Source organism: Macaca nemestrina, chromosome 4, assembly GCF_043159975.1.
Source record: "Macaca nemestrina isolate mMacNem1 chromosome 4, mMacNem.hap1, whole genome shotgun sequence".
NCBI lineage: Eukaryota > Metazoa > Chordata > Mammalia > Primates > Cercopithecidae > Macaca > Macaca nemestrina.
This window is the reverse complement of record NC_092128.1, coordinates 115,088,352-115,104,683: the sequence shown is the minus strand read 5'-3', so window position 1 is coordinate 115,104,683 and position 16,332 is coordinate 115,088,352. Positions and strand designations below refer to the sequence as shown.

General features: G+C 47.3%; 1 protein-coding gene across 6 annotated transcripts in view; it reads right to left on the bottom strand.

Moving 5' to 3' along the window:
* The window catches only part of LOC105494244 (oxoglutarate dehydrogenase), a 467,517-nt gene that overhangs the window by 13,177 nt on the left and 438,008 nt on the right, over window positions 1–16,332 (bottom strand). For all 6 annotated transcript variants that reach the window (XM_071095119.1, XM_071095120.1, XM_071095122.1 and 3 more), the window contains 6 exons: window positions 16,113–16,259; window positions 15,412–15,502; window positions 14,225–14,404; window positions 8,367–8,495; window positions 1,586–1,765; window positions 1,016–1,168 (listed from right to left, as the gene is read on the bottom strand). In XM_071095119.1, coding sequence (XP_070951220.1) covers window positions 1,016–1,168; window positions 1,586–1,765; window positions 8,367–8,495; window positions 14,225–14,404; window positions 15,412–15,502; window positions 16,113–16,259 — 880 coding nt within the window. The remainder of the gene's footprint in view (window positions 1–1,015; window positions 1,169–1,585; window positions 1,766–8,366; window positions 8,496–14,224; window positions 14,405–15,411; window positions 15,503–16,112; window positions 16,260–16,332) is intronic.

Below are 16,332 nucleotides of genomic sequence, written 5' to 3'. Positions count from 1 at the left end.
ATTTTTGCATTTTTAGTAAAGATGGGGTTTCACCATGTTGGCCAGGATGGTCTTGATCTCTTGACCTCGTGATCCACCTGCCTCAGCCTCCCAAAGTGCTGCAATTACAGGCGTGAGCCACCACGCCCAGCCCACCACATTTTTTCTTAAGAACTGGTCCAGGTCAGGCGCAGTGGCTCATACCTATAATCCCAGCACTTTGGGAGGCCAAGACAGGTGGATCACTTGAGGTCAGGAGTTCGAGACCAGCCTGGCCAACATGGGGAAACCCTGTTTCTACTAAAAATACACAAACTAACTGGGTGAGGTGGTTTGCACCTGTAATCCCAGCTACTTGGGATGCTGAGGCATGAAAATTGCTTGAACCAAGGAGGTGGAGGTTGCAGTGAGCTGAGATCACACCACTGCACTCCAGCATGGGTGACAAGGCTAGACTCTGTCTCAAAAAAAAAAAAAAAAAGAACTGGTTGAGCTCTCATGGTTCCCAGCACAGTCCCAAGGAGGTCTGGGCCACAAAGCTCTGTCTCCAGGATAGGCTACAGGTTATCAGGTTGTTCTGACCTGGGATCTGTCCTGTTCCCATGCTCAGACATAGCTTCTCACACCCATCCTCTCCCTCTCTAGGGCAGCTGCTTGGCCTTCCCACTCACAACAAACCGGCACTTACTATCCAGATTACAAGAGGCCCCTTACTAAGCTGGATCCACCACCTACCTCCCACCCCTGCACGATCTGTGAAATCTGAGAAAACCTACTGGGCCACTACTACCTCAACCTGAAAACATCCCCTTCTCTTCCCCAAAACACTGTTTAAGGCCCACTTCCTTTACAAAGCATCTCAGTGGCCCAGATTCTCCAAAAAGTTATGCATTGAAATGCTGTAGTTGTAAATATTTCACATCCTCTCACGTGTATCCTCATAACTTGCAACAGTGAGAACTGGCCCTGTGGCCCACCTTTTCTAGTCATCCCCGGCTCTGGAAAGGTGCACTGGGACAGAGCCGCAGGGACATACCTCATACTCGGGCTGGTTGACCACACCCTGCGACACCAGCAGCTCGGCGTACTTCTGTAACACGGGCTTCTGCTTGCGGATCTGCTTGTACATGAGCGGCTGCGTGAACATGGGCTCATCCATCTCGTTGTGGCCGTTGCGCCGGTAACACACCTGCTCAGAGCAGTGAGAGGATGTCAGAGACAAGGGGTGGCCCCTTGGGAAGAAGTGCGGTTGGGGAACCTACCCCATCTCTCCTAGGTGATGGTCATGTTCTTCATGCCTCACACCTGCCCTGGAATTTACCTTCTCTAGAATTAGGATTCTGTGTATCTCTCCTACACAGTACAGCTGCTCTATCAATGAGAAGTGGTCCTCCTCACCACCACAGCTCCTGCCTGGGAAGCATTCCTTGGTGCTCACAGGCCTGAACAATTTGGAGCTCAAAGGAACCTGCATGAGGCCTGGCAGTAGAGAGCCCTGAGGTGACTCATCTAAACAAGCTCCTCTCCTTGGGACACAAGGGTGCCGAGGGCAACAGGGGTGGGTCAGATGCTCTGCCCAGGACGTGCTGTCCCTGGAGTCACTCACCAAATCGACGACCACGTCCTTGTGGAAGGTGCTCCTCCACTCGGCCGCCACTTTGCACACGTACATGACAGCCTCGGGGTCATCTGAGTTCACGTGGAAAATGGGAGCATTCACCACTCGGGCCACATCGGTGGGGTAGGGGGAGGAGCGGGCCATCCGAGGGTCGGTGGTGAAGCCGATCTGCAAAGAACATGTAGCCTAGCAAGAGGGCACCTGGCACAGCCGGCACAGGGACCAGAAGGTGGGGCCGAGGCCCGGCATGGCGTGCACTTGCCGCCTGGCTACTCTGAGTATGTGCCCCAAAATGGTTGTTTACACTTCCTTTATTTTTTCTTATTCTGATAACAAAATCCATACATATTTAACATAGAGAATTTAGAAGACATAGTTTAAAAAATTAAATAGCTTCCTATAACTCCATAGGCTACGGGGTCAATATTCTGATGTTTTCCTTTCCAGATTATTTTCTTTGTATGCATATATATGTAAATAAATAAATTTGGGATCTTATTATTTCTATTATTTTGATTAATTATTTTTATTTTTTGTAGAGATAGGGTCTCACCATGTTGCCCCGGCTGGCCTCAAACTCCTGGGCCTAAGTAATCCTCCTGTCTCGGCTTCCCAAAGTGTTGTTATAGGAGTGACCCACTGTGCCTAGCCTAAGAAATTTTCTTTTTCTTTTTTTTTTTTTTTGAGACGAAGTCTCACTCTGTTGCGCCCAAGCTGGAGTGCAATGGCGTGATCTCAGCTCACTGCAACTTCCACCTCCCGGGTTCAAGTGATTCTCCTGCCTCAGCCTCCCGAGTAGCTGGGAATACAGGCACGTGCCATCATGCCTGGCTAATTTTTGTATTTTCAGTAGAGACAGGGTTTCACTATGTTGGCCAGGCTGGTCTTGAACTCCTGACCTTGTGATTCGCCTGCCTCAGCCTCCCAAAGTGCTGGGATTACAGGCGTGAGCCACCATGCCCAGCAAGAATTTTTTTTTTTTTTTAAAGAGACAGAGTCATGCTCTGTCACCCAGACTGGAGTGCAGTGGTGCGATCGTGGCTCACCTCTCATCCCAGCCTTCTGTGTAGCTGGTGTTACAGGTGTGTACCACCACGTTCAGCTAATTTTTAAATTTTTTTGTAGAGACGGGGTCTTGCCATGTTGCCTGGGCTGGTCTTGAACTTTGGGGCTCAAGTGATCCTTCTGCCTTGGCCTCCTAAAATGCTGGGATTACAGGTGTGAGCCACAGTACCCAGCCAGAAAAGAAAATTTAAAGACTTCGTAACATTCCCTACCAGTTAGATGTACCAAAATTTAATGATATATTCATAATTTTATGATCGGCATTTAAATTTTTATCTTATCATATATTTCTTTTTTTTTTTTTTTTTTTTGGAGACGGAGTCTCGCTCTGCCGCCCAGGCTGGAGTGCAGTGGCCGGATCTCAGCTCACTGCAAGCTCCGCCTCCCGGGTTTACGCCATTCTCCTGCCTCAGCCTCCCCAGTAGCTGGGACTACAGGCGCCCGCCACCTCGCCCGGCTAGTTTTTTTGTATTTTTTAGTAGAGACGGGGTTTCACCATGTTAGCCAGGATGGTCTCGATCTCCCGACCTCGTGATCCGCCCGTCTCGGCCTCCCAAAGTGCTGGGATTACAGGCTTGAGCCACCGCGCCCGGCCTCTTATCATATATTTCAAACATAAAGTATGATAATACTACATTGCTCTGTGAGTCCATCACCTAACGTGAACAAATCTCAACAGTTTTGCCATATTTGTTAGTGGACCAGAATGTTTCTGTCACAGAGGCTCAAGCCCACAGGCCTCTCTAACCTTAAATCAGAGGAGAACACTGCCACAAGTTATTTGTATTTCATATGTCCGTAAACAGCATATAGTATCTATCTTCTGAGGCTTGTTGGTAACTTTTATTTATTTATTTATTTATTGAGACGGAGTCTCGCTTTGTCACCCAGGCTGGAGTGCAGTGCTGCGATCTCAGTCTCTGCCTCCCGCCTCAGTTTAAGCCATTCTCCTGCCTCAGCCTCCCAAGTAGCTGGGATTACACGCACGTGCCACCATGCCCTGCTAATGTTAAAAAATATTTTTGGTAGAGATGGGGTTTCACCATGTTGACCAGGCTGGTGTTGAACTCCTGACCTCAAGTCTGACTGCCTTGGCCTCCCAAAGTGTTGAGATTACAAGCGTGAGCCACCGTGCCTGGCTGACTTGTAAACTTTGATGTAATTTCAAATTCATGAGAAAGCTGAAAGAGTACTACAAAGAACTCCCATACAGTCTTTACTTAAAGTCACCAAATGTTCACATTTTGCCCCCTCTGCTTTAATTATTCATGCCCTACCATTACACACATACACCTTTTCCCTGAACCATTTAGCAGACAGTTGTGGACCATCCCTATTTCTGAGGGAAAAGTCTAGACATTCCCCTACCTCGCCAAAGTACAGTACTCAGCCTCACGCAATTTACACTATGTCTTCGTCTAATCCATAGTCCACAGATATCATACAACAGCACTGTATAATCCACTCCACACTCACTCCATCGGCTGTCCTAACAATGTTTATAGAATCTTCTTTTTCCTTAGCCCAGTATCCAGGCCAGGACACCCACTGGACTTACTTGTCATGTGTCTCTAGTCCCTGCTATTCTGGAAGGCTTTCCTTGGTTTCTCATGGCATTGAGATTTTTGAGAGTATTTCCATGTTTTCAAACTATACTGATATACACTCTATGTACCTTATATATGGCATCATACTCTAAATACTGTACAATTCCTTTGCAGTTTGCCCTTTAACATTTGCTTTTATGATACACCCAGGTTGAAACATGTAACTATACTTCCTTTAGTCTCTACTTTCCAGTGAAACTTAACTAGACACAGTATACCCCACAGAGTATTTATCCATCCTCCTGTTGGTGGACATTTCGTTTGTTTCCAATTTGTGGTAAACACAATGTTGCTGTACACATGCTTATACAAATTTTCTCCTGCAAATGCTGAGTTTATTTGCAGTCTAATCCTAGGAAGGGAAAACTGAGCCATAAGCATGAGCATTTAAAATTTTTCTAAATGCTATCAGACTGCTCTCCCGAGTAGCTGTTCTACTTACACTCCTACTAGCAGCATATTAATGTCCTGCAATTTCCATTTACCATACTGTAACCATTTCCCCAGGATATTAAACTTTTTAATGGTTGTTTAATATCCCTTCCTATGGCTTTGCCAAATTTTATGCAAAGACGCTTTTGCTGCTGGACATAAGCTTGTTTCCTAACTTTGTGGTAGCACAAATATGGTTTTGACAAAAAAATATATATATTTTTTGAGACAAGGTCTCACTCTGTTGCCCAGGCTGGAATGTAGTGGTGTGATCACGGCTCACTGCAGCCTTGACCTCCTGGGCTCAAGCAATCTTCCTGCCTCAGCCTCCTTAGTAGCTAGGACTACGGATGTGTACCACCATGCCTGGCTAATTTTTGTTTTGTTTTGTGTAGAGACAGGGTCTCACTTTGTTGCCCAGGCTAGTCTTGAACTCCTGAGCTCAAGCAATCCTCTTGCCTTGGCCTCCCAAAGTATTGGGAACAGGTTTGAGCCATTGCATCTGGCAGAAAAGAGTCTTATGAAAAAATATTTACCATTGGATGGTTTCCTTAGGTGAAATTTCTGGAAGGGGAATTTCTAAGTATGTTCTAAAAGAAATAAGAGACTCAGCTAAGAAGTTATTTCCTCTCCTTCTACAGATCTTCCTGACGCCACACTACCTCATGAGCAATGAGTCAAAGCAGTAAGGAGATAAAGAAAATATTAGCAAAATCTAATTCTATATTTATGTTTAATGGCTTTTAAATAATCTCCCTTCTCACACTGACTAAAGAAATGATCAGAAATAGTCAGACACTGACAAGAACACTAAAAAAAAAATTATGGGCCGGGCGCGGTGGCTCACGCCTGTAATCCCAGCACTTTGGGAGGCCGAGGCGGGTGGATCACGAGGTCAGGAGATTGAGACCATCCTGGCTAACACGGTGAAACCCCGTCTCTATCAAAAATACAAAAAATTAGCTGGGCGTGGTGGTGGGCGCCTGTAGTCCCAGTTACTCAGGAGGCTGAGGCAGGAGAATGGTGTGAACCCAGGAGGTGGAGCTTGCAGTGAGCTGAGATCGCGCCACTGCACTCCAGCCTGGGTGAGAGAGCAAGACTCTGTCTCAAAAAAAAAAAAAAAAAAAAAAAAAAAAAGATGTACTAGAGCCTGACACAAAAGAGAGCCCTGAACAATCTCAGCTGGTATTGAAGCCAGCATCGCCCATCTGGGGCTTCAGCATGTAAAGAAGGTCCTGCAGCAGGAAGTCAGTGATCATAACATGTCTTACTGCTAGAACTTCACAGAAAGAAACCCATTTTGCAAGGCTGAGGTCTCAGCTGCCCTCTCCATAATGTTCACCACTGTTACGAGTTTCTGTGCCTTCATGAACATCTGGGTGGGAGCACACATGATGGAGGTGCACTTTACCAGCAGGAGTATCTACGTGGGTGGATGTGCATACGTGTAATGGAGGTGCAATCTACCGGCAGGGTTATCTATACTAGTGGGTGTGCATACACACATGTGACAGAGGTATACTCCAAATATACTCTGTACTTTTTTCCATTATGGGTGTATTAATAATACCTCCTAGTATATTATTGGAGGCAGCTATACTTACCACTATACCACCAATGCACTCTCTTAGTATACTTTTGGGAGGTAGTGCGTTAGTAGGAAAATCTTGGTAAGAGGAAAAGCTGATTTATGATGCTATGAACATGTAAAAAAAGAAACAAAATTAGAACTAATAAGCAGTTACTCAAAAAGTTAAAAATAGAGCTATCATATGATGTAGCAATTCTACTCCACTTCTGGATATATACTCCAAAGAACTGAAAGCAGGATTTCAGTCAGGCACAGTGGCTCATGCCTATAATCCCAGCACTTTGAGAGGTCCAAGAGGGAGGACTGCTTGAGCCCAGGAGTTCAAGAGCAGCCTGGGCAACAAAGAGAGACCCTATCTCTACAAGAAAAATTTAAGAAAAAATTAGCTGGGCATGGTGGTGCGCACCTGTAATTCCAGCTATTTGGGAGGCTGAGGTGGAGGGACCGCATGAGCCCAGGAGTTGGAGGCTGCAGTGAGCTATGATCATGCCACTGCACCTCAGTCTGGGCGACAGAGCAAGACCCTGTCTCAAAGGGGGAAAAAAAACCCAGAGTGTTAAAGAGATATATGGACATACATGTTCATAGCATCAAAGCTGGTCTGGGAGCCAAAGGAACTCTAGGGCCAAATGGTTTCTCCTGTCACCCCTGGCCCTTCTCACCCCTCCCATCTACTTCAACCCTGACAACTCGCTCACTAGCTGTGCCAATACTTCCAAGGAGGAGGAATCCAAAACTTCTGGTGGAGCCAGTTCCCCTGTTGGAACAGGTCTCACTGTTGAGAGTTCTTCTTTTCATTCAACTAAAATCTGCTTCTTGGTAACTGGAGCCACCCACTGGAGCTAGCTCTGTCCATTAGATGCTTTGCGACAGAATCATTTATATTTGAAAACAGTATCCAAGTGCAAAAGAATGAAGCGGGACTCCTTCTTTGCACCATGCACAAAAATTAACTCAAAACAGATCATAGATTTAAGCGTTAAAACTCTAAGACTCAGAAGAAAGCATAGGAGGTAAAACTTTGTGACCCTGGGTTAGGCAAAGCCTTCTTAAGATATGGCACCAAAAATCACAAGAAACAAAAGAAAAAACAGATAAATTATGCTTGATAAAAAATAAAACTTTTGTGCTTCCAAGGACACCAAAATTGTCCCATATTTGCAAATCATCAGATACATGGCTCATATCCAGAATATATAAAGAACTCTTACAACTCAAAAATAAAAAGACAATCCAGTCAAAAAATAGGCAAAGGATCTGAATAGAAATTTCCCCAAAGATATACAAATAGCCAGTAAGCAAATGAAAAGAAACACACATCACCAGTCATTAGGGAAATGCAAATTAAAACCACAATGAGATATCACTTCACACCTTCTAGGATGACTAGAATAAAACAGACAATAACAAGAGTTGATGAGGACATGAAAAAACTGGAATCCTAGCTGGGAGTGTGGTGGCTCATGCGTGTAATCCCAGCATTCTAGGAGGCTGAAGCCGGTGGATAACTTGGGGTCAGGAGTTCAAGATGGAGTAAGACTCTTTTTTTTTTGAGATGGAGTTTTGGTCTTGTCACCTAGGCTGGAATGCAATGGCACAATCTTGGCTCACTGCAACCTCCACCTCCCAGGTCCAAGCAATTCTCCTGCCTCAGCCTCCCAAGTAGCTGGGATCACAGGCATGTGCCACCACACACGGCTAATTTTGTACTTTCAGCAGAGACGGGGTTTCACCATGTTGGCCAGGCTCGAACTCCTGACCTCAGGTGATCCACCTGCCTCAGCCTCCCAAAGTGCTGGGATTACAGGCCTGAGCCACCGCGCCTGGTCACCCAGTGCTAATTTTTCAATTTTTTGTAGAGAAAGGGGGTCTCACTATATTGCTCAGGCTGGTCTCAGACTCGTGGGCTGAAGCAATCCTTCTGCCTTGGCTTCCCAAAATGCTAGGATTACTTGGTTTTTAATAACAGATGTATTTTTATAATCAGAAAACAGCGAACATCCTAAATAACTCAGAGATGTCATTCTAAGTAAGACTGATGTGAGCAGCAAAGCCTCAGGCTGGTGTGAGGTACCTGGTTGTTGACGACCACGTGCACGGTGCCGTGAGTTGTGTAGGATGGCAGGTCGCTGAGGTGGAAGGTCTCGTACACAATGCCCTGGCCAGCAAATGCAGCGTCCCCATGCAACAGGATGGACATGACCTGTAGACACCAAAGGAGACCCCAAATCCAAAATGTTCTGATTGCCAAGTCCACAAGGCAAACAGAGGAAATGCATCATTTGTTTTTCCAAAAATAACGTTTTGAGATAATTTCAAACATAGAAAGTAGCAGGGAAGTCCACAGGGCCCCAAGTCCCCAACATGCTAGCACCTTGGTATGTCTGTTCAACACCAACACACCCTGCCATCATCTGGGAGGGCAGCACTAGCTTAGCCATCCGCCCCAGACCCCACATGGGGGGGCAGCATCGCTTGCCAGGTCTCTTCAGCTCCTCCAACCTGGAGCAGCTCCTCATCCTTCCTGTCTCTGCACCCTTGACAGATCTTGGGTCCCCACGTGGGAAGGACACGCTGCATCAGATCAGGTTAACTCTGCTCACCTGGGAGGCCGCTGTCTGCTATCCTCCCCTTCACTCACCATTGTTTTCCTTGGCAATGAGTATAGTGGTAGTATTCTGTGAGAAGAAACTTTATATCCTGTTCCTCCTCAAACCTCCACCCCAGCCTCAGCAGTATGGACAACTGTGTCTGAACCAGCCCCTTGGGTTGATGGCAAACACCAGTTTCTGTTACTCCTACATTTATTAGTTGGCATTCTCTGCAAGGAAGAGCTTTCCCTTCTCCCTTGTTTATTTACTCGTGTTAATGTGTACTCATGGTTCCTATTTTATTCGACAGGTTGCATTAATATTGTTAGTTATTTTAATGCTCAGACTCCATATCAGGTTGATATGGAGAGCAGCTCCTTCCAGCTGCCTCCCTTTCCTGTGAACAGGGACAGGTCTCTTTCATTCATGAGTACTTCCTTGCTTCCTGACCAACAGAACATTGTAGCTTCATGTTGTACTGTCCCTGTCCAGCCCTGTACAATATCAGCTGTTTCTCTAAGAAGGCAGCTTCCTGCAGGAGAGGATAGGATTTAAGACCAGTATTTGTATGCTCATCGCTGCCAGGATATCATCATTTCTAGGCCCATTCAGCATAGATCTAAAAAATATATGTGTGCATATGCATGCGCATATATACACAGCTATTTCTCTGTGTATATGTACGTAATAAAACTGTGAGTTTGTACTGGTACCTCCAAATTTTAATCCAACACTTTCCAGGCCACCTCCTTCCATACCTATAAATATCTCCTACAACTGCAAGACACTCCATCCCCACTGCCTTAGATATGTTTCCTGATTTACTCAGTGTCCCCAATGCCACAATCATGTAAGCCCACCACCTCTACTCCTTGGATACATAGCCTATACCTCTTCAAAACCCTTGTATTAGAAGGGCTCTCCAGAGAGACAGAACTGTTAGGGGGAAGAGGAAGAGGGGGAGAGAGAGAATGATTTTTTTTTTTTCTTTTTTTTTTTTTTTTTGAGGCAGGGTCTCACTCTCACCCAGGCTGGAATGCAGTGGCACCATCTCAGCTCACTGCAACCTCTGCCTCCTAAGCTCAAGTGATTTTCCCACCTTAGTGCCCCAAGTAGCAGGGATTACAAGTACATGCCACCACGCCTGGCTAATTTTGGCATTTTTTTGTAGGGACGGGGTTTCACCATGTTGCTCATGCTGGTCTCGAACTCCTGGGTTCAAGCAATCTTCTTGCTTCAGTCTCCCAAAGTGCTGGGATGACAGGCATGAGTCATCGTGCCTGGCCGAGAAAGACAGATTTTTAAGGAATCAGGCTGGCAAGTGCAAAGTCTGCAGGGCGGGCTGGCAGGCTGGAGACCCACGGCAGAGCTGATGTTGCAGCTCAAGTGTGAAGGCTGTCTGGAGGCAGAATTCCTTCTTTTCTGGGAACCTCAAGTCTTTTCTCGAAGGCCTTGAATTGACTGGATGAAGCCCACTCACGTTGTGCAAGGTCATCTGCTTTACTCAAAATCTACTGGTTTAAATGTTAATCTTATCTTTACAAAATGCCATCTAGATGGGTGTGTAGCAAAAAAACTAGACGCTGTGGCTAGCCAATGTGTTATGTAACAGACCTTCTCCTGCTGTGGCCTCAGCCTATGGGCCTACTGACCTGCACCTCCCTGAGTTCTTGTGACTACCCTGGTCCTCAACACTGTGCTGCGTCATCCTTGGTAGGACGGTAAGACCCATGATTTGTGTGTCAGGGACAAAACCTAGAATTTTTAAAAATAGAACTACAGCTGTCCTGCCTTTGGGTGGATGTGGCAGGTGCTCACTAGGATAGCAGCATGTGGATGTAAGGATCTGGTTTGCTTACAGGCCCCCTTGGAGGTGTGCAGCTTTGCCACGATGCCCAGGCTCCCTGAGTGTAAAAGCCACTGGTTTTGAGTCACTGACATTTCATGCTTTCCTGGTCCCCATAGTGTGTTGTTTTTTCCTGCAGATACTTTTCTGTCCAGTCTGTCTTCTGCTGGCACCTGTAGTCAGTCTTCCTCTTGTCATAGTATTTGTTCTTGATCATCTTGGTGATGTTGTACTGCGACCGCCATGCCATACTGCATTGTGGTAACCGGCTGCTGAAATCACAGCCAGGACACATGGGGAATCTCCTTGTGTCTGGCAGCCTGGGCCGTACCTCTGGCAGGAGTGGGTGCTCCCTTTGTGGCAGGTTGCATTGCTGCACTGAGGAAATGCTTTCATGAACAAAGATCCCAAAGGCCATATTAGCACTGAGCCAAATCAGGTCTGTTTCACAATCATGCATGAGATTATGGGATGACCTCAGCTGCACTTATACAGAGTATGTAATTCTGCACGAGTGCTGAGAGTTACATAACACACACTTCAGCTCTCTGAGTTCTGGATTTAACAGAAATCAAATCACATCCTATGGGTGTCAAGAGGAGTAAGAACAGGCAGACGACTGAGCCTGCAATGACCCCACACTGACCCTGCTGGGGACATGGGAGGGCTTGAGGCAAGGTGACGAGAAGGCTCAGAAAGAGGGCTTGGCAGCTATCCATATTGGGGCAAGGGCAAACTTGTGACAACATGGTCTGTGCAGACTGGAAACAAAGGGACTGACAGTTTGGACTCAGCTACATGCAGGCTTATGAGCAAATCAGGGACTAACCAGCCTCTCCTGTCCTGGCGTCTCATGAAGGGACCAATCAGTGTGACCATCTGTAGCAGTTTAAAATATACTCTATCACTTTTATTCCAATGATTTCATTCCTTTTTGGGAAATTTCCAACATTCTGAGGAGTACTGCTAGAGTGGATTTTTGTCCACAATCTATGAATGTAGGAGTTACCCAAAGTTTTCGGTAATCTCATTCCACTACTCAGCCCAAATGCCTGGGCAAGTGCCCAGGAGGGTGGAAATACCAGAGGCACTAGTCATCACAATGCTGGTCTCCCCATGCCGATCTCGCCTCAGACCAGCCCATCCCAGACACCCAGTGTTGTTACTGCCTGCGGGGGCTGCAGTTTCCCCAAACAGAGTTGAGGCCTCTTTGCATCTAGTTGAAGTTTCTGTGACACTGTCCTGGCCCATGAGCTTGAAGCCATGGAATGACCTCTGTGTCCCTGTGGGTCATACTTGTTCTTCATAGCAAGTATTGATAGATGCGAGAATCACTTCTCCAGCCCAGGCTCCATTACCTATGATGGCAGTTTCCCTTCCTCTAACCCTGTGAGCATGACAGTAGTAGATTTACAGTATTTAAAATTACAGAACCTGGTAAACTAATAATTGGTTCTACTTCTTTTTTCTTTTTTCTTTGAGAAGGAGTCTCCCTCTGTCACCCAGGTTAGAGTGCAGTGGTGCGATCTCAGCTCACTGCAACCTCCGCCTCCTGGGTTCAAACATTCTCCCCCCTCAGCCTTCTGAGTAGCTGAGACTACAGGCATGTGCCACCACGCCCAGCTAATTTTGTTTGTATTTTTAGTAGAGATGGGGTTTCACTGTGTTAGCCAGGATGGTCTCGAACTCCTGACCTCAGCTGATCCACCCACCTAGGCCTCCCAAAGTGTTGGGATTACAGGTGTGGGCCACCGTGCTGGGCCAATTGGTTCCACTTCTAACATAGACCTGACCTCTTTCCAGGGCACAACTAGGAGGCTGGCCCATCCCTGCTCTGTGTCCCCAATTTACCTTACATATTTGCTCCTACATCTCCAGAAAACATTCTTCCCTTCCCACCTCCCTAAATCCTGCCACTTCTCGAATAAAATGACAACTACCTGCTCTGCTGATAAGGGGTCTCCCTTCTATCCTTGGTCCAACGCTAGCCCACACCCCCGCACACCTCTTCCAAAGCTCTTTGCAGCTAACTCCACAGTTTCCTATCACGCTGTATGCGTGCTATTTGCTTCTTTACACACGACCTTTTTTCTAAAAAGAACAGGAGGCTCTGGAGAGAAAAGTGGTGATGCCTGCTTTGTATGTTTCCTAGAACCCACACATAAAACATTATAAATATTTGATTTTTTTCTGATTATTTGGTTTTTAGGTCATCATTAATAGGAAATATAAAATTTGTCAGACAAGATTCTATCTTAAAGTTAAATAAGGGCAAACTGTTAACAATCTGTTAAGACTATTTCTACAAAAGCAGGCTGGCGAGCCAACCCCCAACACTCAGTCACATGACCAGAAATGGTGAAGCAGGACCCCACCTGCCTGCAGCCTGAGCCCTCCTCGGTCTTCAACCAGCCCATGAGCTCCCACCTCTGATCACAGCAGGCACTACTCTCCTGACAAGTCTCAGTTCTACAATTTCTCCTTCAGGCTCACCTACACTTTTTCCTTACAGAGCCTCTCAGACTCTCCTCCTTTTCAGTGAAAACATCTCTGTCCATTTAGAATAACTGCAAACCTGGCTCCTTCAGAGATTTGGTGAGGACAAAAGCAAACTTCCCACATAGTTCTGACAATTACAACTTCAGGAGAAGGAACACTATAAGCAGGACTGTTTTACTATTGCTATTCTTGAAAAGTTGATTTTATATATATATACACACACACATATATATTGATTTTATATATATGTGTGTGTGTGTGTGTGTGTGTATATATATATATATTTTTTTTTTTTGAGACAGAGTTTCGCTCTTGTTGCCAGGCTGGAGTGCAAGGGCGTGATCTCGGCTCACCACAACCTCCGCCTCCCAGGTTCAAGCTATTTTCCTGCCTCAGCCTCCTAAGTACCTGGAATTACAGGCATGCACCACCACGCCCGGCTAATTTTGTATTTTTTTTTTTTTTTGTGAGATGGAGTCTCACGCTGTTGCCCAGGCTGGAGTGCAGTGGCGTGATCTCGGCTCACTGCAAGCTCCGCCTCCTGGGTTCACGCCATTCTCCTGCCTCAGCCTCCTGAGTAGCTGGGACTACAGGCGCCTGCCACCGCGCCCGGCTGATTTTTTTTATTTTTAGTAGGGACGGGGTTTCACTGTGGTCTCGATCTCCTGACCTTGTGATCCGCCCACCTCGGCCTCCCAAAGTGCTGGGATTACAGGCTTGAGCCACCGCGCCCGGCCTAATTTTGTATTTTTAGTAGAGATGGGGTTTCTCCATGTTGGTCAGGCTGGTCTCCAACTCTTGACCTCAGGTGATCTGCCTGCCTCAGCCTCCCAAAGTGCTGGGATTACAGACGTGAGCCACTGCGACTGGCCGACTTTAAATATTTTTTTAAAGTCCATATTCACCCAGGGCTCTGGGTTATGTTGGTGAGCAGAATTCCATGCTGGAACATGGGGCCTTGACGATCTGCCTTGCACACCTCTCTCTGGGCCTTACCTTTTTCCCTTCAGTGTCGCCACAGTAAAACTGCTCAGCTTTGGTCTTGCCCATCACCACGGGGTCAGCAGCCTCAAGGTGGGAAGGGTTGGCCACCAGGGACAGGGTAATGTTCCTGTCGGTAACACGATTGATCCTGCGGTGATACATGCCCAGGTGGTACTTCACATCTCCAGAGCCCTGATGGGGTAAACAGTGAATTTGCACCCTGGCCAAGGAGATGCTCAGTCTCCAAAAGAGCCCTTTTTTTTTTTTTTTTGAGACGGAGCCTGGCTCTGTGGCCCAGACTGGAGTGCAGTGGCGTGATCTTGGCTCACTGCAAGCTCCGCCTCCCGGGTTCACGCCATTCTCCTGCCTCAGCCTCCCGAGCAGCTGGGACTACAGGCGCCCACCATCGTGCCCGGCTAATTTTTTGTATTTTTTAGTAGAGATGGGTTTTCACCGTGTTAGCCAGGATGGTCTCCATCTTCTGACCTCGTGATCTGCCCGCCTTGGCCTCCCAAAGTGCTGGGATTACAGGCGTGAGCCACCGCGCCTGGCCTAAAAGAGCCCTTTTAAACGGGAATTTTTTTTTTTTTTTTTTTTTGAGATGGAGTTTTGCTCTTGTTGCCCAGGCTGGAGTGCAACGGCGCGATCTCAGCTTGCTGCAACCTCCACTTTCTGGGTTCAAGCGATTCTCCTGCCTCAGCCTCCCAAGTAGCTGGGATTACAGGCATGCGCCACCATGCCTGGCTAATTTTATATTTTTAGTAGAGATGGGGTTACTCCATGTTGGTCAGGCTGGTCTTGAACTCCTGCGATCCACCTGCCTCAGCCTCCCAAAGTGTTGAGGTTACGGGGCAGGAGCCACCACACCCAGCCTTATATGGGATTTCTACTCCCAGGAACCCAACGTAGAAGGACATGGAGGCCTTTTCCCAGGATCATTCTCATCCAGGGCATAGGGAGAATGTCCCTCAGCCAGAGGGGACACACCCCTGCACTCAGAGTGGGGCTGCCGGACCTCTGACCAGGAGGTGGGCCACTGGCCACCTTTGTTCCAACACTAAAATTCTTCCAACAAGGAAGGCAAATCACAAATGGTACAGAAGAACCAATCCCCATAAGTCATTCTAAGAAAGAAGTAGAGCCAGGGGTCTTGTGTAAGTTGGGGCTACGCTGGATGTGTCTCTATGCAGGTGCGTCACCTCATCAGCTGCCTCCAGCTTTGAATCGAATTGACAGAAGATCTGTTCCAGCTCCTTCCTGATGACATTTGCAAGCACGTTCAGCCGCCCTCTGGAACATACCGGAGAGTAGGGTGAGCAGAGCCTGAGGTCACGGCTTCCAGATGGCAGACGAGGGTGTTACAATCCCCTCTCCCTCCCCTAGGGCACAGCACCTCCTCGGTTTACAGCCCAAGGATAGCTGTGAACTGGAGCTAATGTGGGAACCGAGCCTGCTGGGCAATCAAGGCCATGGTAGGCAGCAGAAAGGCAGAAGGTGCAGCAACACCATGGGCCTGAGGCTTCCTTACCCTCCTCCCTCCCTACACCTTCCCTATTTTCACAGTCTTGGCCTCCCCTCCAATGTCAGGAAGCAGCCTTCCCTCCAGGTTAGACCCCAACCAGGGAACCTGGGTTTAACTTTCATAAAAATGCAATGTAAGGCCAAATGCCAGTCTGAAACTACATGTGGCTTTGGCTGTGATCATGACTTTGCAGTCTTCCAGAGGCAGGGAATGTGAGAATCGCCTGCAAAACGACACACCCTCAGGAACCAGATGAGCCCAGACTCACAACTGGCACTCAAGGAGGAAACAGCTGCTCTCTCAGTGCCTTTACCTGGTGCCTCCTACACAGCCCACAGGGATGGTGAGAAACCAGGTGGGGCGCGCCCTTGGCCATACCTGTGTGGCATGCCCATAATCACGTAGTCCACGCCGTTCTCACTCGACTTGTCGATGATGGTCTTGAGGGCAGGGATCAGTACCTCACAGCCTTCTAGACCAAAGCGCTTCTCAGAGGACCACTTCCGCTGTAGGAACTCCTCAAACCTGGACAGGGAACCAAGACACCTTGAAGGGCAATGTCACTCTTCCTGACCAAAAAGAGGGGGTTCTGGGCTCA